At 42.8% G+C, this 27,665-nt stretch overlaps 1 protein-coding gene across 2 annotated transcripts; it reads right to left on the reverse strand.

Moving 5' to 3' along the window:
* Positions 1–3,051: 3,051 nt before the first annotated feature.
* Positions 3,052–27,665, reverse strand: LOC121562817 (prostaglandin reductase 1). 2 transcript variants are annotated; one of them, XM_041874983.2, is made up of 9 exons: positions 27,389–27,665; positions 22,358–22,511; positions 19,870–19,973; positions 13,827–13,994; positions 8,347–8,464; positions 8,030–8,185; positions 7,794–7,899; positions 6,060–6,178; positions 3,052–3,544 (listed from the first exon to the last, which is right to left on the reverse strand). In XM_041874983.2, exons 2-9 carry the CDS (start codon positions 22,463–22,465, stop codon positions 3,434–3,436), a joined length of 990 nt encoding a protein of 329 aa, XP_041730917.1. In that variant the 5' UTR covers positions 22,466–22,511; positions 27,389–27,665; the 3' UTR covers positions 3,052–3,433. The 2 variants fall into 2 exon arrangements, with proteins under 2 accessions (XP_041730917.1, XP_041730916.1); XM_041874982.2 differs by having other exon boundaries at positions 22,358–22,544; positions 27,389–27,664.

Here is a 27,665-nt window from a genome sequence, read left to right on the forward strand (position 1 = left end):
CCATTATTGGCAAAAGAGCTGATCTGATTGGTCCAAAGACCAATTATGAAAAAAAAAGAATTAGAATTGAGAAAAATGTGATTTTCAGTTTGTTCCCTGAATTTACTTCTAAATCTCTATTGCTTGCTGTGTGGGGTTTTAGGCTGGGTTTCTGTATAAGCACTTTGTGACATCTGCTGATGTAAAAATGGCTTTATACATACATTTCATTTCATTTTGATTTGACTGAATGGAATTGACCCCAACCCTGGTGAGAAATCAACTCTTCCTTAAAGGCCCAGTCCTCCAAGAACCTGGCCCTGCCTGCTGCTGCCCCCTGGTGGTAGGATGTAGATACCTGGCCCTGCCTGCTGCTGCTCCCTAGTGGTAGGATGTAGATACCTGGCCCTGCCTGCTGCTGCCCTCTGGTGGTAGGATGTACATACCTGGCCCTGCCTGCTGCTGCCCCCTGGTGGTAGGATGTACATACCTGGCCCTGCCTGCTGCTGCCCCCTAGTGGTAGGATGTAGATACCTGGCCCTGCCTGCTGCTGCCCCCTAGTGGTAGGATGTGAGTAGTGGAAATAGACTGCTTTTGTCTCCATAATCTCTCCCTCCTGAAGTGTGCACTCGTTCACTACTCTCCACACATGTAAAAGCATTGGGTTGGTGTAGGCATGGAGGGAGTTTCTATATACCCGTAATTTCCTTTCAAATCCATGAAGGGAAGTGAACAAGTGCACATTACAGGAGAAAGGAGATATTATTTGGATGCAACCTGTTTCCCTGGCATAATCCATTTATCTACCTCCATTCCTAACATCATATCACTGTATCCCAAATCAAATGTTTATTTTTGCGAGTTGTGACAGTTACTAAATGCTTCGGATAGAACGTGATTGAATGTGGCAGGAAAAAACGGTTTGAAGGTAGTTCTGTTTTGAACGTTGTTCATTAAATGGGTGATATTTTCCTTGTCCCAAATGACAGGTATCTATCCATGGCTTGAGCAGGGAAGTCTGGATAGGACTTCATGACAGCCATACAAAGGAAGTTTGTTAGTGGGTTGATGGGACACCTTTCTACTTCATGACAGATATACAGAGGGAGTTTGTCAGTGGGTTGATGGGACACACCTTACTACTCTATCTTATTGAGTTGTGTTGGGTATCCATATAAAGTTTGAAGCAGTTTTAGTTTTTATTTGTAATTGAACTGACATTACATCAGAAATTATTATGGAGTCCAGTGAACTAAATATACAGTAGAAGTTATCAGGTCTTATATTAGCAGTGAAGAATACATACCATTATGTAATGTATTGTAGTGAATTTGGGGGCTAACCCCTCATCCAGCGACTGTCAACCCAAGAGATATGAAACCTGCTAGGTTGCTAGGTGTTGGGTTAAGGTCACTACAGTATTACCTCAGTATAGACCAGGTTATGATGTTGCTAGGTGTTGAGTTAAGGTCACTACAGTATAAACTCAGTATAGACCAGGTTATGATGTTGCTAGGTGTTGAGTTTAGGTCACTACAGTATAAACTCAGTATAGACCAGGTTATGATGTTGCTAGGTGTTGGGTTAAGGTCACTACAGTATTACCTCAGTATAGACCAGGTTATGAGGTTGCTAGGTGTTGGGTTAAGGTCACTACAGTATGAACTCAGTATAGACCAGGTTATGATGTTGATAGGTGTTGGGTTAAGGTCACTACAGTATAAACTCAGTATAGACCAGGTTATGATGTTGCTAGGTGTTGGGTTAAGGTCACTACAGTATAAACTCAGTATAGACCAGGTTATGAGGTTGCTAGGTGTTGGGTTAAGGTCACTACAGTATAAACTCAGTATAGACCAGGTTGATGTTGCTAGGTGTTGGGTTAAGGTCACTACAGTATAAACTCAGTATAGACCAGGTTATGGTGTTGCTAGGTGTTGGGTTAAGGTCACTACAGTATTACCTCAGTATAGACCAGGTTATGGTGTTGCTAGGTGTTGGGTTAAGGTCACTACAGTATAAACTCAGTATAGACCAGGTTATGGTGTTGCTAGGTGTTGGGTTAAGGTCACTACAGTATAAACTCAGTATAGACCAGGTTATGAGGTTGCTAGGTGTTGGGTTAAGGTCACTACAGTATAAACTCAGTATAGACCAGGTTATGATGTTGCTAGGTGTTGGGTTAAGGTCACTACAGTATAAACTCAGTATAGACCAGGTTATGATGTTGCTAGGTGTTGGGTTAAGGTCACTACAGTATAAACTCAGTATAGACCAGGTTATGATGTTGCTAGGTGTTGGGTTAAGGTCACTACAGTATAAACTCAGTATAAACCAGGTTATGATGTTGCTAGGTGTTGGGTTAAGGTCACTACAGTATAAACTGAGTATAGACCAGGTTATGAGGTTGCTAGGTGTTGGGTTAAGGTCACTACAGTATAAACTCAGTATAGACCAGGTTATGAGGTTGCTAGGTGTTGGGTTAAGGTCACTACAGTATAAACTCAGTATAGACCAGGTTATGAGGTTGCTAGGTGTTGGGTTAAGGTCACTACAGTATAAACTCAGTATAGACCAGGTTATGATGTTGCTAGGTGTTGGGTTAAGGTCACTACAGTATTACCTCAGTATAGACCAGGTTATGATGTTGCTAGGTGTTGGGTTAAGGTCACTACAGTATAAACTCAGTATAGACCAGGTTATGGTGTTGCTAGGTGTTGGGTTAAGGTCACTACAGTATAAACTCAGTATAGACCAGGTTATGAGGTTGCTAGGTGTTGAGTTAAGGTCACTACAGTATAAACTCAGTATAGACCAGGTTATGGTGTTGCTAGGTGTTGGGTTAAGGTCACTACAGTATAAACTCAGTATAGACCAGGTTATGGTGTTGCTAGGTGTTGGGTTAAGGTCACTACAGTATAAACTCAGTATAGACCAGGTTATGAGGTTGCTAGGTGTTGGGTTAAGGTCACTACAGTATAAACTCAGTATAGACCAGGTTATGGGGACTGTCTGGTAATTAGTCAAATCTTATGTTATTGGTATAGAAAAAGTAATGATCAGTAGGCTGGATATATTATAAACATTGTATTGTGAAGACATGTTTATTTAGTTAATAGCATCACACTGGAACAAAGCCTGTCTGTCTGTTGAATTACACTGGACCAAAACCTGTCTAGCTGTCTGTTCAATTACACTGGACCAAAACCTGTCTAGCTGTCTGTTCAATTACACTGGACCAAAACCTGTCTAGCTGTCTGTTGAATTATACTGGACCTCAACTTGTCTGAACATGGAACAGAACATTAGAGTGTGGTATTCAGGAAGGATTCTGGAATGTTGAGTACAAACAGATTCCGGATCTAGAACCTGGAGTGTGTATGAAGTTGAGTGTTCTGGAATGCTTTAGCCAGATGTTCTGGAGGAGTGTAATGTTGATGTGATTGTGACATCTTCACACCTTGACCACAGCCTTGCCGATGTTGTCTCCCTGTAGCATGCCCATGAAGGCAGCAGGCATGTTGTTGAAACCACTGGTGATGTGTTCATTGCATCGCAGCTTGCCCTGAAGGATCAACACAAACATTTTATTCTCCTCCTCGTCATCAGCGTCATCATTACTGTCATCACCATCATCATCCTCGTCATCATCATCATCACCGCCGTCATCACTGTCATATTCTTCCTCATCATCATCATCAGGCTTACACAGTGTTTGGCAACAGTTTTCATGGATTCACATGACTCAACAAAACTACCTTCAGAAGGAATCTTTACTGGATGGGTTTCTATTGTATCCTGAACGTCCATAACACTGGTAATAGAACACTGGTAATAGAACACTGGTAATAGAACACTGGTAATATAACACTGGTAATAGAACACTGGTAATAGAACACTGGTAATAGAACACTGGTAATAGAACACTGGTAATAGAACATTGGTAGTAGAACACTGGTAATACAACACTGGTAATAGAACACTGGTAATAGAACACTGGTAATAGAACACTGGTAATAGAACATTGATAGTAGAACACTGGTAATACAACACTGGTAATAGAACACTGGTAATAGAACACTGGTAATAGAACACTGGTAATAGAACACTGGTAATAGAACACTGGTAATATAACACTGGTAATAGAACACTGGTAATAGAACACTGGTAATAAAGCACTGTTAATAGAGCACTGGTCGTAGAACATTGGTAGTAGAACACTGGTAATAGAACACTGGTAATACAACACTGGTAATAGAACACTGGTAATAGAACACTGGTAATAGAACAGTGGTAATAGAACAGTGGTAATAGAACACTGGTAATACAACACTGGTAATACAGCACTGGTAATAGAGCACTGGTCGATGAACACTAGTAATATAACACTGCCAATAGAACACTGGTAATAGAACACTAGTAATAGAACACTGGTAATACAACACTGGTAATAGAACACTGGTAATACAACACTGGTAATAGAACACTGGTAATACAACACTGGTAATAGAACACTGGTAATACAACACCGGTAATACAACACTGGTAATACAACACTGGTAATAGAACACTGGTAATACAACACTGGTAATAGAACACTGGTAATAGAACAGTGGTAATAGAACACTGGTAATACAACACCGGTAATACAACACTGGTAATACAACACTGGTAATAGAACACTGGTAATACAACACTGGTAATAGAACACTGGTAATACAACAATGGTAATATAACACTGGTAATAGAACCCTGGTAATAGAACACTAGTAATAGAACACTGGTAATAGAACAATGGTAATAGAACACTGGTAATATAACACTGGTAATAGAACACTGGTAATAGAACACTGGTAATAGAACACTGGTAATACAGCACTGTTAATAGAGCACTGGTCGTAGAACATTGGTAGTAGAACACTGGTAATAGAACACTGGTAATAGGACACTGGTAATACAACACTGGTAATAGAACACTGGTAATACAACACTGGTAATACAACACTGGTAATACAACACTGGTAATACAACACTGGTAATAGAACACTGGTAATACAACACTGGTAATAGAACACTGGTAATAGAACACTGGTAATACAGCACTGGTAATAGAACACTGGTAATAGAACACTGGTAATAGAACACTGGTAATAGAACACTGGTAATAGAACACTGGTAATAGAACATTGGTAATAGAACACTGGTAATACAACACTGGTAATAGAACACTGGTAATAGAACACTGGTAATAGAACAGTGGTAATAGAACACTGGTAATAGAACACTGGTAATAGAACACTAGTAATATAACACTGGTAATAGAACACTGGTAATAGAACAATGGTAATACAACACTGGTAATACAACACTGGTAATACAACACTGGTAATAGAACACTGGTAATAGAACAGTGGTAATAGAACACTGGTAATAGAACAGTGGTAATAGAACACTGGTAATAGAACACTGGTAATAGAACACTGGTAATAGAACACTGGTAATAGAACAATGGTAATAGAACAGTGGTAATAGAACACTGGTAATAGAACAGTGGTAATAGAACACTGGTAATAGAACAGTGGTAATAGAACACTGGTAATAGAACAATGGTAATACAACACTGGTAATAGAACACTGGTAATAGAACAATGGTAATAGAACACTGGTAATAGAACACTGGTAATACAACACTGGTAATAGAACACTGGTAATGGAACACTGATAATAGAACATTGGTAGTAGAACAGTGGTAATAGAACACTGGTGATAGAACACTGGTAATACAACACTGGTAATAGAACACTGGTAATAGAACACTGGTAATAGAACACTGGTAATAGAACACTGGTAATAGAACACTGGTAATAGAACACTGGTAATAGAACACTGGTAATAGAACACTGGTAATAGAATACTGGTAATAGAACACTGGTAATAGAACACTGGTAATATAACACTAGTAATAGAACACTGGTAATAGAATACTGGTAATAGAACACTGGTAATAGAACACTGGTAATAGAACCCTGGTAATAGAACAAAAGTAGTAGAACCCTGCTAGTAGAACCCTCTCCCAGTACCTCAGTCATCCAGGCCATCAGCCTCCTCAGTGACTGCTGGTGTTTGTGTTTCCAGCGACCACACAGGAAGCCCTCCATCCTCAGCTGCTTGAAGATCATATGGGAGTGGACATACGGCCCTGAAATAGAAACACATACAGTAGCCTATATATTAACATATACAGATATACGGATCCAGTTACACAGATGCAGATATAGTAAGATCATATGGGAGTGGACATAGGACCCTGGCTAATAAACAAATACCTGTCTGTGGTGTGGACAGTATACCTGTCTGTGGTGTGGACAGTATACCTGTCTGTGGTGTGGACAGTATACCTGTCTGTGGTGTGGACAGTATACCTGTCTGTGGTGTAGACAGTATACCTGTCTGTGGTGTGGACAGTATACCTGTCTGTGGTGTGGACAGTATACCTGTCTGTGGTGTGGACAGTGTACCTGTCTGTGGTGTGGACAGTGTACCTGTCTGTGGTGTGGACAGTGTACCTGTCTGTGGTGTGGACAGTATACCTGTCTGTGGTGTGGACAGTATACCTGTCTGTGGTGTGGACAGTATACCTGTCTGTGGTGTGGACAGTATACCTGTCTGTGGTGTGGACAGTATACCTGTCTGTGGTGTGGACAGTATACCTGTCTGTGGTGTGGACAGTATACCTGTCTGTGGTGTGGACAGTGTACCTGTCTGTGGTGTGGACAGTATACCTGTCTGTGGTGTGGACAGTATACCTGTCTGTGGTGTGGACAGTATACCTGTCTGTGGTGTGGACAGTATACCTGTCTGTGGTGTGGACAGTATACCTGTCTGTGGTGTGGACAGTATACCTGTCTGTGGTGTGGACAGTATACCTGTCTGTGGTGTGGACAGTATACCTGTCTGTGGTGTGGACAGTATACCTGTCTGTGGTGTGGACAGTATACCTGTCTGTGGTGTAGACAGTATACCTGTCTGTGGTGTGGACAGTATACCTGTCTGTGGTGTGGACAGTATACCTGTCTGTGGTGTGGACAGTGTACCTGTCTGTGGTGTGGACAGTGTACCTGTCTGTGGTGTGGACAGTGTACCTGTCTGTGGTGTGGACAGTATACCTGTCTGTGGTGTGGACAGTATACCTGTCTGTGGTGTGGACAGTATACCTGTCTGTGGTGTGGACAGTATACCTGTCTGTGGTGTGGACAGTATACCTGTCTGTGGTGTGGACAGTATACCTGTCTGTGGTGTGGACAGTGTACCTGTCTGTGGTGTGGACAGTGTACCTGTCTGTGGTGTGGACAGTATACCTGTCTGTGGTGTGGACAGTATACCTGTCTGTGGTGTGGACAGTATACCTGTCTGTGGTGTGGACAGTATACCTGTCTGTGGTGTGGACAGTATACCTGTCTGTGGTGTGGACAGTATACCTGTCTGTGGTGTGGACAGTATACCTGTCTGTGGTGTGGACAGTATACCTGTCTGTGGTGTGGACAGTATACCTGTCTGTGGTGTGGACAGTATACCTGTCTGTGGTGTGGACAGTATACCTGTCTGTGGTGTAGACAGTATACCTGTCTGTGGTGTGGACAGTATACCTGTCTGTGGTGTGGACAGTGTACCTGTCTGTGGTGTGGACAGTATACCTGTCTGTGGTGTGGACAGTATACCTGTCTGTGGTGTGGACAGTACACCTGTCTGTGGTGTGGACAGCATACCTGTATGTGGTGTGGACAGTATACCTGTCTGTGGTGTGGACAGTATACCTGTCTGTGGTGTGGTGTCGTTGTACATTGAGATGCTTCCACACACAGCTATTCTGCCATACTCTCTCATCTGAGGCATCACTACACTGGAGAACTTCCCACCAACCTGGACAGAGAGAGAGAGAGAGAAAGAGATTGGACTTCGATACACACACGCACACACACGCATGTGCACACACACACACACACACAGACAAAGAGTGCATCTGTGTGTGTGAGTGGTGCAGCGGCCTCACGTTCTCAAAGTAGCAGTCGTATCCGTGTGGCGCGGCCTCCCTGAGTGAGTTCTCCAGAGAGGTGACAGTCTTGTAGTTGAAGACCTGGTCAAAACCCAGCTCCTTTAGATAGGACAGCTTGGTATCTGTCCCCGCACAGCCCACCACTGTACAGCCCTGAGGACACACACACACACACACACACACAGACTCATTATACATTATGAAAGTCACTGATAACTCACAGAGGCACATGGAATATAGAACACAACTTGGAAGTAACTAACACTGTGGAGACGTTGTGGGAACGCTGTGGGAACGTTGGGGGAATGTTGTACCTTGATCTTGGCGATCTGTCCCACCACTGAGCCCACGGCCCCTGCTGCAGCGTTCACCAGAAGAGTCTCCCCCTCCTTTATCTCACACACCTCCTCTAGTCCATACAGAGCTGTCAGACTGTAGAGAGATATCATTACACCTCCTCTAGTCCATACAGAGCTGTCAGACTGTAGAGAGATATCATCACCACACCTCCTCTAGTCCATACAGAGCTGTCAGACTGTAGAGAGATATCATCACACCTCCTCTAGTCCATACAGAGCTGTCAGACTATAGAGAGATATCATCACCACACCTCCTCTAGTCCATACAGAGCTGTCAGACTGTAGAGAGATATCATCACACCCCCTCTAGTCCATACAGAGCTGTCAGACTGTAGAGAGATATCATCACACCTCCTCTAGTCCATACAGAGCTGTCAGACTGTAGAGAGATATCATCACACCTCCTCTAGTCCATACAGAGCTGTCAGACTGTAGAGAGATATCATCACACCTCCTCTAGTCCATACAGAGCTGTCAGACTGTAGAGAGATATCATCACACCTCCTCTAGTCCATACAGGGCTGTCAGACTGTAGAGAGATATCATCACACCTCCTCTAGTCCATACAGAGCTGTCAGACTGTAGAGAGATATCATCACACCTCCTCTAGTTCATACAGAGCTGTCAGACTGTAGAGAGATATCATCACCACACCTCCTCTAGTCCATACAGAGCTGTCAGACTGTAGAGAGATATCATCACACCCCCTCTAGTCCATACAGAGCTGTCAGACTGTAGAGAGATATCATCACACCTCCTCTAGTCCATACAGAGCTGTCAGACTGTAGAGAGATATCATCACACCTCCTCTAGTCCATACAGAGCTGTCAGACTGTAGAGAGATTTCATCACACCTCCTCTAGTCCATACAGAGCTGTCAGACTGTAGAGAGATATCATCACACCTCCTCTAGTCCATACAGGGCTGTCAGACTGTAGAGAGATATCATCACACCTCCTCTAGTCCATACAGAGCTGTCAGACTATAGAGAGATATCATCACCACACCTCCTCTAGTCCATACAGAGCTGTCAGACTGTAGAGAGATATCATCACACCTCCTCTAGCCCACATAGAGCTGTCAGACTGTAGAGAGATATCATCACACCTCCTCTAGTCCATACAGAGCTGTCAGACTGTAGAGAGATATCATCACACCTCCTCTAGTCCATACAGAGCTGTCAGACTATAGAGAGATATCATCACACCTCCTCTAGCCCATACAGGGCTGTCAGACTATAGAGAGATATCATCACCACACCTCCTCTAGTCCATACAGAGCTGTCAGACTGTAGAGAGATATCATCATCATCAAACCTCCACTAGTCCATACAGAGCTGTCAGACTGTAGAGAGATATCATCACACCTCCTCTAGTCCATACAGGGCTGTCAGACTGTAGAGAGATATCATCACACCTCCTCTAGTCCATACAGAGCTGTCAGACTGTAGAGAGATATCATCACCACACCTCCTCTAGTCCATACAGAGCTGTCAGACTGTAGAGAGATATCATCACACCTCCTCTAGTCCATACAGGGCTGTCAGACTGTAGAGAGATATCATCACACCTCCTCTAGTCCATACAGAGCTGTCAGACTGTAGAGAGATATCATCACACCTCCTCTAGTCCATACAGAGCTGTCAGACTGTAGAGAGATATCATCACACCTCCTCTAGCCCATACAGGGCTGTCAGACTATAGAGATATATCATCACACCTCCTCTAGTCCATACAGAGCTGTCAGACTGTAGAGAGATATCATCACCACACCTCCTCTAGCCCATACAGAGCTGTCAGACTGTAGAGAGATATCATCACACCTCCTCTAGTCCATACAGAGCTGTCAGACTGTAGAGAGATATCATCACACCTCCTCTAGTCCATACAGAGCTGTCAGACTGTAGAGAGATATCATCACACCTCCTCTAGTTCATACAGAGCTGTCAGACTGTAGAGAGATATCATCATCACACCTCCTCTAGTCCATACAGAGCTGTCAGACTGTAGAGAGATATCATCACACCTCCTCTAGTCCATACAGAGCTGTCAGACTGTAGAGAGATATCATCACACCTCCTCTAGCCCACATAGAGCTGTCAGACTGTAGAGAGATATCATCACACCTCCTCTAGTCCATACAGAGCTGTCAGACTGTAGAGAGATATCATCACACCTCCTCTAGTCCATACAGAGCTGTCAGACTGTAGAGAGATATCATCACACCTCCTCTAGTCCATACAGAGCTGTCAGACTGTAGAGAGATATCATCACACCTCCTCTAGTCCATACAGAGCTGTCAGACTGTAGAGAGATATCATCACACCTCCTCTAGTCCATACAGGGCTGTCAGACTGTAGAGAGATATCATCACACCTCCTCTAGTCCATACAGAGCTGTCAGACTATAGAGAGATATCATCACCACACCTCCTCTAGTCCATACAGAGCTGTCAGACTGTAGAGAGATATCATCACACCTCCTCTAGCCCACATAGAGCTGTCAGACTGTAGAGAGATATCATCACACCTCCTCTAGTCCATACAGAGCTGTCAGACTGTAGAGAGATATCATCACACCTCCTCTAGTCCATACAGAGCTGTCAGACTATAGAGAGATATCATCACACCTCCTCTAGCCCATACAGGGCTGTCAGACTATAGAGAGATATCATCACCACACCTCCTCTAGTCCATACAGAGCTGTCAGACTGTAGAGAGATATCATCATCATCAAACCTCCACTAGTCCATACAGAGCTGTCAGACTGTAGAGAGATATCATCACACCTCCTCTAGTCCATACAGGGCTGTCAGACTGTAGAGAGATATCATCACACCTCCTCTAGTCCATACAGAGCTGTCAGACTGTAGAGAGATATCATCACCACACCTCCTCTAGTCCATACAGAGCTGTCAGACTGTAGAGAGATATCATCACACCTCCTCTAGTCCATACAGGGCTGTCAGACTGTAGAGAGATATCATCACACCTCCTCTAGTCCATACAGAGCTGTCAGACTGTAGAGAGATATCATCACACCTCCTCTAGTCCATACAGAGCTGTCAGACTGTAGAGAGATATCATCACACCTCCTCTAGCCCATACAGGGCTGTCAGACTATAGAGATATATCATCACACCTCCTCTAGTCCATACAGAGCTGTCAGACTGTAGAGAGATATCATCACCACACCTCCTCTAGCCCATACAGAGCTGTCAGACTGTAGAGAGATATCATCACACCTCCTCTAGTCCATACAGAGCTGTCAGACTGTAGAGAGATATCATCACACCTCCTCTAGTCCATACAGAGCTGTCAGACTGTAGAGAGATATCATCACACCTCCTCTAGTTCATACAGAGCTGTCAGACTGTAGAGAGATATCATCATCACACCTCCTCTAGTCCATACAGAGCTGTCAGACTGTAGAGAGATATCATCACACCTCCTCTAGTCCATACAGAGCTGTCAGACTGTAGAGAGATATCATCACACCTCCTCTAGCCCACATAGAGCTGTCAGACTGTAGAGAGATATCATCACACCTCCTCTAGTCCATACAGAGCTGTCAGACTGTAGAGAGATATCATCACACCTCCTCTAGTCCATACAGAGCTGTCAGACTGTAGAGAGATATCATCACACCTCCTCTAGTCCATACAGAGCTGTCAGACTGTAGAGAGATATCATCACACCTCCTCTAGTCCATACAGAGCTGTCAGACTGTAGAGAGATATCATCACACCTCCTCTAGTCCATACAGAGCTGTCAGACTGTAGAGAGATATCATCACACCTCCTCTAGTCCATACAGATCTGTCAGACTGTAGAGAGATATCATCACACCTCCTCTAGTCCATACAGAGCTGTCAGACTATAGAGAGATATCATCACCACACCTCCTCTAGTCCATACAGAGCTGTCAGACTGTAGAGAGATATCATCACACCTCCTCTAGCCCACATAGAGCTGTCAGACTGTAGAGAGATATCATCACACCTCCTCTAGTCCATACAGAGCTGTCAGACTGTAGAGAGATATCATCACACCTCCTCTAGTCCATACAGAGCTGTCAGACTATAGAGAGATATCATCACACCTCCTCTAGCCCATACAGGGCTGTCAGACTATAGAGAGATATCATCACCACACCTCCTCTAGTCCATACAGAGCTGTCAGACTGTAGAGAGATATCATCATCATCAAACCTCCACTAGTCCATACAGAGCTGTCAGACTGTAGAGAGATATCATCACACCTCCTCTAGTCCATACAGGGCTGTCAGACTGTAGAGAGATATCATCACACCTCCTCTAGTCCATACAGAGCTGTCAGACTGTAGAGAGATATCATCACCACACCTCCTCTAGTCCATACAGAGCTGTCAGACTGTAGAGAGATATCATCACACCTCCTCTAGTCCATACAGGGCTGTCAGACTGTAGAGAGATATCATCACACCTCCTCTAGTCCATACAGAGCTGTCAGACTGTAGAGAGATATCATCACACCTCCTCTAGTCCATACAGAGCTGTCAGACTGTAGAGAGATATCATCACACCTCCTCTAGCCCATACAGGGCTGTCAGACTATAGAGATATATCATCACACCTCCTCTAGTCCATACAGAGCTGTCAGACTGTAGAGAGATATCATCACCACACCTCCTCTAGCCCATACAGAGCTGTCAGACTGTAGAGAGATATCATCACACCTCCTCTAGTCCATACAGAGCTGTCAGACTGTAGAGAGATATCATCACACCTCCTCTAGTCCATACAGAGCTGTCAGACTGTAGAGAGATATCATCACACCTCCTCTAGTTCATACAGAGCTGTCAGACTGTAGAGAGATATCATCATCACACCTCCTCTAGTCCATACAGAGCTGTCAGACTGTAGAGAGATATCATCACACCTCCTCTAGTCCATACAGAGCTGTCAGACTGTAGAGAGATATCATCACACCTCCTCTAGCCCACATAGAGCTGTCAGACTGTAGAGAGATATCATCACACCTCCTCTAGTCCATACAGAGCTGTCAGACTGTAGAGAGATATCATCACACCTCCTCTAGTCCATACAGAGCTGTCAGACTGTAGAGAGATATCATCACACCTCCTCTAGTTCATACAGAGCTGTCAGACTGTAGAGAGATATCATCACCACACCTCCTCTAGTCCATACAGAGCTGTCAGACTGTAGAGAGATATCATCACCACACCTCCTCTAGCCCATACAGGGCTGTCAGACTGTAGAGAGATATCATCATCATCACCATCTTCTTCACCCTCATCACCACTATGTCTCTCACACCTCTCAACCACACACACAGAGAGAGAGTGAGAGAGAGAGAGAGAGAGAGAGAGAGAGAGAGAGAGAGAGAGAGAGAGAGAGAGAGAGAGAGAGAGAGAGAGAGAGAGAGTTCCATCCTACCCAGGCATGCCGATGGCCCCCAGGGCCAGGGAGAGGGGGATATCCTGGGGCCAGTCGGGCAGCACAGGGGTCAGCTCTGCCCCATCACACACCCAGTGACTCCTCCATCCACAATCACTGACCACATGGCAGCCCACCGGGAAGCTGGGGTTACAGCTCTGGATCACCCTGGAGGGAGGAAGGGAGTGAGGGAGGGATAGAGAGAGAGAGGTGGAGAGAGAGAGAGACAGAGAGCAAGAGGTGAGTGTGTGAAAGCATGTGTCAGTAAGTATATAGTTTGTCAACATGAGTGTCAGTAAGTCTATAGTGTGTCAACATGAGTGTCAGTAAGTCTATAGTGTGTCAACATGAGTGTCAGTAAGTCTTTAGTGTGTCAACATGAGTGTCAGTGAGTCTATAGTGTGTCAACATGAGTGTCAGTAAGTCTATAGTGTGTCAACATGAGTGTCAGTAAGTATATAGTGTGTCAACATGAGTGTCAGTAAGTATATTGTGTGTCAACTTGAGTGTCATTAAGTCTATAGTGTGTCAACATGAGTGTCAGTAAGTCTATAGTGTGTCAACATGAGTGTCAGTGAGTCTATAGTGTGTCAACATGAGTGTCAGTAAGTCTATAGTGTGTCAACATGAGTGTCAGTAAGTATATAGTGTGTCAACATGAGTGTCAGTAAGTCAATAGTGTGTCAACATGAGTGTCAGTAAGTCTATAGTGTGTCAACATGAGAGTCAGTGAGTCTATAGTGTGTCAACATGAGTGTCAGTGAGTCTATAGTGTGTCAACATGAGTGTCAGTAAGTCTATAGTGTGTCAACATGAGTGTCAGTAAGTCTATAGTGTGTCAACATGAGTGTAAGTACGTCTATAGTGTGTCAACATGAGTGTCAGTAAGTCTATAGTGTGTCAACATGAGTGTCAGTGAGTCTATAGTGTGTCAACATGAGTGTCAGTAAGTATATAGTGTGTCAACATGAGTGTCAGTGAGTCTATAGTGTGTCAACATCAGTGTCAGTAAGTCTAGTGTGTCAACATGAGTGTCAGTAAGTATATAGTGTGTCAACATGAGTGTCAGTAAGTCTATAGTGTGTCAACATGAGTGTCAGTAAGTCTATAGTGTGTCAACATGAGTGTCATTGAGTCTATAGTGTGTCAACATGAGTGTCAGTAAGTATATAGTGTGTCAACATCAGTGTCAGTGAGTCTATAGTGTGTCAACATGAGTGTCAGTGAGTCTATAGTGTGTCAACATGAGTGTCAGTAAGTATATAGTGTGTCAACATGAGTGTCAGTAAGTCTATAGTGTGTCAACATGAGTGTCAGTAAGTCTATAGTGTGTCAACATGAGTGTCAGTAAGTCTATAGTGTGTCAACATGAGTGTCAGTAAGTATATAGTGTGTCAACATGAGTGTCAGTAAGTCTATAGTGTGTCAACATGAGTGTCAGTAAGTCTATATTGTGTCAACATGAGTGTCAGTAAGTCTATAGTGTGTCAACATGAGTGTCATTAAGTCTATAGTGTGTCAACATGAGTGTCAGTAAGTCTATAGTGTGTCAACATGAGTGTCAGTAAGTCTATAGTGTGTCAACATGAGTGTCAGTAAGTCTATAGTGTGTCAACATGAGTGTCAGTAAGTCTATAGTGTGTCAACATGAGTGTCATTGAGTCTATATTGTGTCAACATGAGTGTCAGTAAGTCTATAGTGTGTCAACATGAGTGTCAGTAAGTCTATAGTGTGTCAACATGAGTGTCAGTAAGTCTATAGTGTGTCAACAAGAGTGGCAGTGAGTCTATAGTGTGTCAACATGAGTGTCAGTAAGTATATAGTGTGTCAACATGAGTGTCAGTAAGTCTATAGTGTGTCAACATGAGTGTCATTAAGTCTATAGTGTGTCAACATGAGTGTCAGTAAGTCTATAGTGTGTCAACATGAGTGTCAATAAGTCTATAGTGTGTCAACATGAGTGTCAGTAAGTATATAGTGTGTCAACATGAGTGTCAGTAAGTCTATAGTGTGTCAACATGAGTGTCAGTAAGTATATAGTGTGTCAACATGAGTGTCAGTGAGTCTATAGTGTGTCAATATGAGTGTCAGTAAGTATATAGTGTGTCAACATGAGTGTCAGTAAGTCTATAGTGTGTCAACATGAGTGTCAGTGAGTCTATAGTGTGTCAACATGAGTGTCAGTAAGTCTATAGTGTGTCAACATGAGTGTCAGTAAGTCTATAGTGTGTCAACATGAGTGTCAGTGAGTCTATAGTGTGTCAACATGAGTGTCAGTAAGTCTATAGTGTGTCAACATGAGTGTCAGTAAGTCTATAGTGTGTCAACATGAGTGTCAGTAAGTCTAGTGTGTCAAATTGAGTGTCAGTAAGTATATAGTGTGTCAACATGAGTGTCAGTGAGTCTATAGTGTGTCAATATGAGTGTCAGTAAGTCTATAGTGTGTCAACATGAGTGTCAGTGAGTCTATAGTGTGTCAACATGAGTGTCAGTAAGTATATAGTGTGTCAACATGAGTGTCAGTAAGTCTATAGTGTGTCAACATGAGTGTCAGTAAGTCTATAGTGTGTCAACATGAGTGTCAGTAAGTCTATAGTGTGTCAACATGAGTGTCAGTAAGTATATAGTGTGTCAACATGAGTGTCAGTAAGTCTATAGTGTGTCAACATGAGTGTCAGTAAGTATATAGTGTGTCAACATGAGTGTCAGTGAGTCTATAGTGTGTCAATATGAGTGTCAGTAAGTATATAGTGTGTCAACATGAGTGTCAGTAAGTCTATAGTGTGTCAACATGAGTGTCAGTGAGTCTATAGTGTGTCAACATGAGTGTCAGTAAGTCTATAGTGTGTCAACATGAGTGTCAGTAAGTCTATAGTGTGTCAACATGAGTGTCAGTGAGTCTATAGTGTGTCAACATGAGTGTCAGTAAGTCTATAGTGTGTCAACATGAGTGTCAGTAAGTCTATAGTGTGTCAACATGAGTGTCAGTAAGTCTATAGTGTGTCAACATGAGTGTCAGTAAGTCTATAGTGTGTCAACATGAGTGTCAGTAAGTCTATAGTGTGTCAACATGAGTGTCAGTAAGTCTATAGTGTGTCAACATGAGTGTCAGTAAGTCTAGTGTGTCAACATGAGTGTCAGTAAGTCTATAGTGTGTCAACATGAGTGTCAGTAAGTATATAGTGTGTCAACATGAGTGTCAGTGAGTCTAGTGTGTCAACATGAGTGTCAGTAAGTCTATAGTGTGTCAACATGAGTGTCAGTAAGTCTATAGTGTGTCAACATGAGTGTCAGTAAGTCTATAGTGTGTCAACATGAGTGTCAGTAAGTCTATAGTGTGTCAACATGAGTGTCAGTAAGTCTAGTGTGTCAACATGAGTGTCAGTAAGTCTATAGTGTGTCAACATGAGTGTCAGTAAGTCTATAGTGTGTCAACATGAGTGTCAGTAAGTCTAGTGTGTCAACATGAGTGTCAGTAAGTATATAGTGTGTCAACATGAGTGTCAGTGAGTCTATAGTGTGTCAATATGAGTGTCAGTAAGTCTATAGTGTGTCAACATGAGTGTCAGTAAGTCTATAGTGTGTCAACATGAGTGTCAGTAAGTCTATAGTGTGTCAACATGAGTGTCAGTAAGTCTATAGTGTGTCAACATGAGTGTCAGTAAGTCTATAGTGTGTCAACATGAGTGTCAGTAAGTCTATAGTGTGTCAACATGAGTGTCAGTAAGTCTAGTGTGTCAACATGAGTGTCAGTAAGTCTATAGTGTGTCAACATGAGTGTCAGTAAGTATATAGTGTGTCAACATGAGTGTCAGTGAGTCTAGTGTGTCAACATGAGTGTCAGTAAGTCTATAGTGTGTCAACATGAGTGTCAGTGAGTCTATAGTGTGTCAACATGAGTGTCAGTAAGTCTATAGTGTGTCAACATGAGTGTCAGTAAGTCTATAGTGTGTCAACATGAGTGTCAGTAAGTCTATAGTGTGTCAACATGAGTGTCAGTAAGTATACAGTGGGGAAAAAAAGTATTTAGTCAGCCACCAATTGTGCAAGTTCTCCAACTTAAAAAGATGAGAGAGGCCTGTAATTTTCATCATAGGTACACGTCAACTATGACAGACAATTTGAGGAAAAAAAATCCAGAAAATCACATTGTAGGATTTTTAATGAATGTATTTGCAAATTATGGTGGAAAATAAGTATTTGGTCACCTACAAACAAGCAAGATTTCTGGCTCTCACAGACCTGTAACTTCTTATTTAAGAGGCTCCTCTGTCCTCCACTCGTTACCTGTATTAATGGCACCTGTTTGAACTTGTTATCAGTATAAAAGACACCTGACCACAACCTCAAACAGTCACACTTCAAACTCCACTTTGGCCAAGACCAAAGAGCTGTCAAAGGACACCAGAAACAAAATTGTAGACCTGCACCAGGCTGGGAAGGCTGAATATGCAATATATATATATATATGCAATAGGTAAGCAGCTTGGTTTGAAGAAATCAACTGTGGGAGCAATTATTAGGAAATGGAAGACATACAAGACCACTGATAATCTCCCTCGATCTGGGGCTCCACGCAAGATCTCACCCCGTGGCGTCAAAATGATCACAAGAACGGTGAGGAAAAATCCCAGAACCACACGGGGGGACCTAGTGAATGACCTGCAGAGAGCTGGGACCAAAGTAACAAAGCCTACCATCAGTAACACACTACGCCGCCAGGGACTCAAATCCTGCAGTGCAAGACGTGTCCCCCTGCTTAAGCCAGTACATGTCCAGGCCCGTCTGAAGTTGACTAGAGTGCATTTGGATGATCCAGAAGAGGATTGGGAGAATGTCATATGGTCAGATGAAACCAAAATATAACTTTTTGGTAAAAACTCAACTCTTCGTGTTTGGAGGCCAAAGAATGCTGAGTTGCATCCAAAGAACACCATACCTACTGTGAAGCATGGGGGTGGAAACATCATGCTTTGGGGCTGTTTTTCTGCAAAGAGACCAGGACGACTGATCCGTGTAAAGGAAAGAATGAATGGGGCCATGTATCGTGAGATTTTGAGTGAAAACCTCCTTCCATCAGCAAGGGCATTGACGATGAAACGTGGCTGGGTCTTTCAGCATGACAATGATCCCAAACACACCGCCCGGGCAACGAAGGAGTGGCTTCGTAATAAGCATTTCAAGGTCCTGGAGTGGCCTAGCCAGTCTCCAGATCTCAACCCCATAGAAAATCTTTGGAGGGAGTTGAAAGTCTGTGTTGCCCAGTGACAGCCCCAAAACATCACTGCTCTGCATGGAGGAATGGGCCAAAATACCAGCAACAGTGTGTGAAAACCTTGTGAAGACTTACAGAAAACGTTTGACCTGTGTCATTGCCAACAAAGGGTATATAACAAAGTATTGAGAAACTTTTGTTATTGACCAAATACTTATTTTCCACCATAATTTGCAAATAAAATCATAAAAAATCCTACAATGTGATTTTCTGGAAAAAAAAATCTCATTTTGTCTGTCATAGTTGACGTGTACCTATGATGAAAATTACAGGCCTCTCTCATCTTTTTAAGTGGGAGAACTTGCACAATTGGTGGCTGACTAAATACTTTTTTTCCCCACTGTATAGTGTGTCAACATGAGTGTCAGTAAGTATATAGTGTGTCAACATGAGTGTCAGTGAGTCTAGTGTGTCAACATGAGTGTCAGTAAGTCTATAGTGTGTCAACATGAGTGTCAGTAAGTCTATAGTGTGTCAATATGAGTGTCAGTAAGTCTATAGTGTGTCAACATGAGTGTCAGTAAGTATATAGTGTGTCAACATGAGTGTCAGTAAGTCTATAGTGTGTCAACATGAGTGTCAGTAAGTCTATAGTGTGTCAACATGAGTGTCAGTAAGTCTATAGTGTGTCAATATGAGTGTCAGTAAGTCTATAGTGTGTCAACATGAGTGTCAGTAAGTCTATAGTGTTTCAACATGAGTGTCAGTAAGTCTATAGTGTGTTTGGGTCCACATGCCTGCCTCCCTCCCCCATAATGTTTCCTTACTTGGCAACTTGTGACCCAATCATCACGTCTCCCTCCTTCATCTTCGTCTGGCTGTAGGGTCTCATGTAGGGGTCCACACTAAGGAACACAGCCTCCAACAGCACCTAAACAGGGGTGTATTCATTAATGCACATCGTAGCGAAACGTTTTGCAACTGAAAATATTTTTTGACAAAAATGAATAATTGTTCAAGGGTGTATTCATTAGTGATTACCGTTTTGCAAAGAAAACACGTCGTTTATATTGGACAAATTCAGATTAGTCCCTCCCTGTTTCGGCCCAGATAACCAGTTTATAGTACAAATGTATTAAGCACAGGTTATCAAGTCATTTCACATGCCATGGAACATGTTGGAATTGCAAAAGGGATGTGTTAATTCTGTGTGAAATTTCCGGTAGGGCTATGTGTCCAAGACTATCTTTCCCCTCTGGGACATTAAAGGGTAATTACGCCACTTTTCAACTTCATATTCAATATCTCCAGCATCAATCCAGTGTCTACATACAGTGGGGAGAACAAGTATTTGATACACTGCCGATTTTGCAGGTTTTCCTACTTACAAAGCATGTAGAGGTCTGTAATTTTTATCATAGGTACACTTCAACTGTGAGAGACGGAATCTAAAACAAAAATCCAGAAAATCACATTGTATTATTTTTAAGTAATTAATTTGCATTTTATTGCATGACATAAGTATTTGATCACCTACCAACCATTAAGAATTCCGGCTCTCACAGACCTGTTAGTTTTTCTTTAAGAAGCCCTCCTGTTCTCCACTCATTACCTGTATTAACTGCACCTGTTTGAACTCGTTACCTGTATAAAAGACACCTGTCCACACACTCAATCAAACAGACTCCAACTTATCCACAATGGCCAAGACCAGAGAGCTGTGTAAGGACATCAGGGATAAAATTGTAGACCTGCACAAGGCTGGGATGGGCTACAGGACAATAGGCAGGCAGCTTGGTGAGAAGGCAACAACTGTTGGCGCAATTATTAGAAAATGGAAGAAGTTCAAGATGATGGTCAATCACCCTCGGTCTGGGGCTCCATGCAAGATCTCACCTCGTGGGGCATCAATGATCATGAGGAAGGTGAGGGATCAGCCCAGAACTACACGGCAGGACCTGGTCAATGACCTGAAGAGAGCTGGGACCACAGTCTCAAAGAAAACCATTAGTAACACACTACGCCGTCATGGATTAAAATCCTGCAGCGCACGCAAGGTCCCCCTGCTCAAGCCAGCGCATGTCCAGGCCTGTCTGAAGTTTGCCAATGACCATCTGGATGATCCAGAGGAGGAATGGGAGAAGGTAATGTGGTCTGATGAGACAAAAATAGAGCTTTTTGGTCTAAACTCCACTCGCCGTGTTTGGAGGAAGAAGAAGGAATGAATACAACCCCAAGAACACCATCCCAACCATGAAGCATGGAGGTGGAAACATCATTCTTTGGGGATGCTTTTCTGTAAAGGGGACAGGACGACTGCACCGTATTGAGGGGAGGATGGATGGGGCCATGTATCGCGAGATCTTGGCCAACAACCTCCTTCCCTCAGTAAGAGCATTGAAGATGGGTCGTGGCTGGGTCTTCCTGCATGACAACGACCTGAAACACACAGCCAGGACAACTAAGGAGTGGCTCCGTAAGAAGCATCTCAAGGTCCTGGAGTGGCCTAGCCAGTCTCCAGACCTGAACCCAATAGAAAACCTTTGGAGGGAGCTGAAAGTCCGTATTGCCCAGCGACAACCACGAAACCTGAAGGATCTGGAGAAGGTCTGTATGGAGGAGTGGGCCAAAATCCCTGCTGCAGTGTGTGAAAACCTGGTCAAGACCTACAGGAAACTTATGGTCTCTGTAATTGCAAACAAAGGTTTCTGTACCAAATATTAAGTTCTCCTTTTCTGATGTATCAAATACTTATGTCATGCAGTAAAATGCAAATTAATTACTTAAAAATCATACAATGTGATTTTCTGGATTTTTGTTTTAGATTCCGTCTCTCACAGTTGAAGTGTACCTATGATAAAAATTACAGACCTCTACATGCTTTGTAAGTAGGAAAACCTGCAAAATCGGCAGTGTATCAAATACTTGTTCTCCCCACTGTATATGAAAACAGTGTGTGTCTATGATCTGTGCTTAAAAACATAAGAAGGCCCTAAACAAATATTCTCTGTGACATCACAGGGTAGGATTAAAAGTTTAAAAAACTGTGATTTTCAAAACCTGCAAAGAGTTTCCCAGAGGTAAGGTGTTTTCTTGCTCTCCACTTCACCGCGAATCTCAGTGTTGGAAAACCACTGTTTTTTTTTTTTGATGATGTCATCGGGTAGAACTTTGTAATGTTATATATGTTTTCTACAAAACATAGAAATGCACTGTTTCCAAATATGTAGACACTGGTATTGTGCTGCAGATAGTAAAAATAAGATTGAAAAGTGGTGGAATTGCCCTTCAAAGACTATCCTATCCTATCCTCACCTGTCCATTCCTGGGCTGCGGCAGCGTCTCCTCCCTCAGATGGAAGTCACTAGCCTTGGGGAAACCCTGGAAGTGCTGTCGTAACGTCCAGGCCTTGGACACAACCATGGTGCTCTGCTCCTCTGGTCTAAAGCAGTAGATCTGTAGAGACTGGCTGGATGGAAGAGGAGGAGGAGGAGACAGGGGTCTGAGTATATGAGAGAGAGAGAGAGAGAGAGAGAGAGAGAGAGAGAGAGAGAGAGAGAGAGAGAGAGAGAGAGAGAGAGAGAGAGAGAGAGAGAGAGAGAGAGAGAGAGAGAGAGAGAGAGAGAGAGAGAGAGAGAGAGAGAGAGAGAGAGAGAGAGAGAGAGAGAGAGAGAGAGAGAGAGGGAGAGAGAGAGAGAGAACATGTGTTGTGTGTCTTGGGTGGAAATCACAGTGTAAATATTTGCATTCCTTTGTGCATATCCTAATAAATCCTATCACAGCTATGCTTACACAGGGCAGGTCAGGAAAACGACTTTATACCAATGTTTTCTCAGGGAAGGTCATGAAAACTATTGTTTACCCATGTCTACTCAGGGCAGGTCATGAAAACTATTGTTTACCAATGTTTTCTCAGGGCAGGTCATGAAAACTATTGTTTCCCATGTTTACTCAGGGCAGGTCATGAAAACTATTGATATGACATAAAAACAGATTAAGCTACTTTGGGTTTGGAGCAAATATACATTTTCATTCTCTACTGCAAGATAATGGACAATAAAGTTTGCTTCTTGTACACTACCGCTCAAACGTTTTAGAACACCTACTAATTCAAGGGTTTTTCTTTCTTTTTACTATTTTCTACATTTTAGAATAATAGTGAAAACATCAAAACTATGAAATAACACATATTGAATCATGTAGTAACCAAAATAAAGTGTTAAACAAATTTTATATTTGAGATCCTTCAAATAACCACCCTTTGCTTTGATGACAGCTTTGCACACTCTTGGCATTCTCTCAATCAGCTTCATGAGGTAGTCAATGCATTTCAATTAACTGATGTGCCTTCCTAAAAGTTAATTTGTGGAATTTCTTTCCTTCTTAATGCATTTGAGCCAATCAGTTGTGTTGTGACAAGATAGTAGGGGTATACAGAAGAAAGCCTTATTTGGTAAAAGTCCATTTTATGGCAAAAACAGCTCAAATAAGCAAAGAGAAATGACAGTCCATCATTACTTTAAGACATGAAGGTCAGTCAATACGGAAAAAGTGCAGTCACAAAAACCATCAAGCGCTATGATGAAACTGCCTCTCATGAGGACTGCCACAGGAATGGAAGACACAGAGTTACCTCTGCTGCAGAGGATAAGTTCATTAGTGTTACCAGCCTCAGAAATTGCAGTGCAAATAAATTATTCACAGAGTTCAAGTAACTGACACACCTCAACATCAACTGTTCAGAGGAGACTTTGTGAATCAGGCCTTCATGGTCGAATTGCTGCAAAGAAACCACTACTAAAGGACACCAATAACAAGAAGAGACTTGCTTGAGCCAAGAAACTCAAGCAATGGACATTAGACCAGTGGAAATGTGTCCTTTGGTCTGGAGTCCAAATCTGAGATTTTTGGTTCCAACCGCCATGTCTTTGTGAGACGCAGTGTGGGTGAACGGATGATCTCTGCATGTGTATTTCCCACCGTAAAGCATGAAGGAGGAGGTGTTATGGCATGGGGGTGCTTTGCTGGTGACACTGTCTGTGATTTATTTAGAATTCAAGGCACACTTAACCAGCATGGCTACCACAGCATTCTGCAGCGATACGCCATCCCATCTGGTTTGGGCTTAGTGGGACTATCCTTTGTTTTTCAACAGGACAATGACCCAACACACCTCCAGGCTGTGTAAGGGCTATTTTACCAAGAAGGGGCGTGATGGAGTGCTGCATCAGATGACTTAGCCTCCACAATCCCCCAACCTCAACCAAATTGAGATGGTTTGGGATGAGTCGGACCGCAGAGTGAAGGAAAAGCAGCCAACAAGTGCTCAGCATATGTGGGAACTCCTTCAAGACTGTTGGAAAAGCATTCCAGGTGAAGCTGGTTGAGAGAATGCCAAGAGTGTGCAAAGCTGTCATCAAGGCAAAGGGTGGCTATTTGAAGAATCTCAAACATAAAATATATCTTGATTTGTTTAACACTTTTTTGGTTACTACATGATTCCATATGTGTTATTTCCTAGTTTTGATGTCTTCACTATTATTCTACAATGTAGAAAATAGTAAATATAAAGAAAAACCCTTGAATGGGTAGGTGTTCTAAAACGTTTGACCGGTAGTGTAATTCAAATGATTCTACTTCTTTACCTGAATATGCTGATTACTGCAGCATAAAACTGAAGAACTATGTCCAGCTATCCTGGGCCTATTCTTCAGGTTTTGAGATCAAATATATGCACTTGTTTGAAGCAGACGACCAAGCTATTCTATGCTAGCCATTATGCTTAATGCTAAACTGATATCAATATGTGTTGTTAACTCAATGTTTCTCAGGCGTCAACATGCGGAATAGACCTACTTCTGCAACAACAACAAAAAGTACATTCCTTACCTAGCTATATTTCACGGTGTAAAGCTGATGAACTATTGCCATCTATGTTTTCCATTAAAGTATTTGGTAATTGAATGAAATAGACATACAGTGGGGGAAAAAAGTATTTAGTCAGCCACCAATTGTGCAAGTTCTCCCACTTAAAAAGATGAGAGAGGCCTGTAATCATCATAGGTACTTGTCAACTATGACAGACAAAATGAGGGAAAAAAATCCAGAAAATCACATTGTAGGATTTTTAATGAATTTATTTGCAAATTATGGTGGAAAATAAGTATTTGGTCAATAACAAAAGTTCCTCAATACTTTGTTATATACCCTTTGTTGGCAATGACACAGGTCAAACGTTTTCTGTAAGTCTTCACAAGGTTTTCACACACTGTTGCTGGTATTTTGGCCCATTCCTCCATGCAGATCTCCTCTAGAGCAGTGATGTTTTGGGGCTGTCGTTGGGCAACACGGACTTTCAACTCCCTCCAAAGATTTTCTATGGGGTTGAGATCTGGAGACTGGCTAGGCCACTCCAGGACATTGAAATGCTTCTTACGAAGCCACTCCTTCGTTGACCGGGCAGTGTGTTTGGGATCATTGTCATGCTGAAAGACCCAGCCACGTTTCATCTTCAATGCCCTTGCTGATGGAAGGAGGTTTTCACTCAAAATCTCACGATACATGGCCCCATTCATTCTTTCCTTTACACTGATCAGTCGTCCTGGTCCCTTTGCAGAAAAACAGCCCCAAAGCATGATGTTTCCACCCCCATGCTTCACAGTAGGTATGGTGTTCTTTGGATGCAACTCAGCATTCTTTGTCCTCCAAACACGACGAGTTGAGTTTTTACCAAAAAGTTCTATTTTGGTTTCATCTGACCATATGACATTCTCCCAATCCTCTTCTGGATCATCCAAATGCACTCTAGCAAACTTCAGACGGGCCTGGACATGTACTGGCTTAAGCAGGGGGACACGTCTGGCACTGCAGGATTTGAGTCCCTGGCGGCGTAGTGTGTTACTGATGGTAGGCTTTGTTACTTTGGTCCCAGCTCTCTGCAGGTCATTCACTAGGTCCCCCCGTGTGGTTCTGAGATTTTTGCTCACCGTTCTTGTGATCATTTTGACCCCACGGGGTGAGATCTTGCGTGGAGCCCCAGATCGAGGGGAGATTATCAGTGGTCTTGTATGTCTTCCATTTCCTAATAATTGCTCCCACAGTTGATTTCTTCAAACCAAGCTGCTTACCTATTGCATATTCAGTCTTCCCAGCCTGGTGCAGGTCTACAATTTTGTTTCTGGTGTCCTTTGACAGCTCTTTGGTCTTGGCCATAGTGGAGTTTGGAGTGTGACTGTTTGAGGTTGTGGACAGGTGTCTTTTATACTGATAACAAGTTCAAACAGGTGCCATTAATACAGGTAACGAGTGGAGGACAGAGGAGCCTCTTAAAGAAGAAGTTACAGGTCTGTGAGAGCCAGAAATCTTGCTTGTTTGTAGGTGACCAAATACTTATTCTCCACCATAATTTGCAAATAAATTTATTAAAAATCCTACAATGTGATTTTCTGGATTTTTTTTCTAAATTTGTCTGTCATAGTTGACATGTACCTATGATGAAAATTACAGGCCTCTCTCATCTTTTTAAGTGGGAGAACTTGCACAATTGGTGGCTGACTAAATACTTTTTTCCCCCACTGTATAAGCACTGCCACTGTTGATTTCAGAAAACTTAATTACAGCTACTTTGCAACAGTGTTGCTATGGGTTGCTATATGGGTGGCAGTAACGACTTTGATCTCGAATGCGTCCACTTCATGCAGAGAAATGACACCCCGGCAATGAACTAAATCAGCCGTTCAGAATGAAATCTAGTTGTTATTAATTGGCTTTTATGGAATGCAATATATGCACTTGTTCAGACAAGATTACAAAACCCAAGGCTGGTCCCAAATCTGTTTGTATGCCTACTGTAGCCTACATACAACCAACTCGTATTCCTGTAGTCGGTGTCTGTGGTTGAAGTTTAATTATTGGTTTGAAGCAGACGACCAAGCTACTCTATGATAGGCGTTATGCTTAATGATAAACTGATATCAATATGTGTTGTTAATTCAATGTTTATCAGGTGTCAACATGCTGAATATACCTACTTCAGCAACAACAACAAAAAGGCGAGGAGCGGAAGAACCCGCCCGTAGGCTACATGCGTGCTGGTAAACATTTCATCCAAGCAGCCAGATAACGGATTGGGACGAGTCCTACTTTTAGCTAATCCGAATCCTCACTCGTACGAAATCCGTTAGTAAATGCGTAATTACGCAGTGTTCACATTTCCCACCACAAAATCGACTGAATGAGTGTAGGCCTACGTCTCCTAAACGCGGAACTTGTAAATTCGATAAACATTTGGACTAAACAAACACGGAACATTAGGGTAGAAAAGTGTGCAATGTCTGTATACTTTACCTGCTTCCGTTCAGGGTCGCCCACGACTGCTGGAGAAAGTTGCCTTGTCGGTGGATCTCAGGATTGGATATAGTAGTCGATCTGTCGCAGTGTCCGGAAAGTAACTGTGGACTTTGTTACTGGAGTTTGAGTTATAACGTTGCCTAACCTTTCACTCGAATATTTCCTCACCGACCGAAAAAGCGGAATCGGTCAACCCGCACGCGCTGCGCCTAATAGTGCGTTTATAACCAAGTAGGATGGTGGTATTTACCATGTCTCTTGAACGCCCCCCCAA

This window comes from Coregonus clupeaformis, chromosome 18 (genome assembly GCF_020615455.1).
Source record: "Coregonus clupeaformis isolate EN_2021a chromosome 18, ASM2061545v1, whole genome shotgun sequence".
Taxonomy (NCBI): Eukaryota; Metazoa; Chordata; class Actinopteri; order Salmoniformes; family Salmonidae; genus Coregonus; species Coregonus clupeaformis.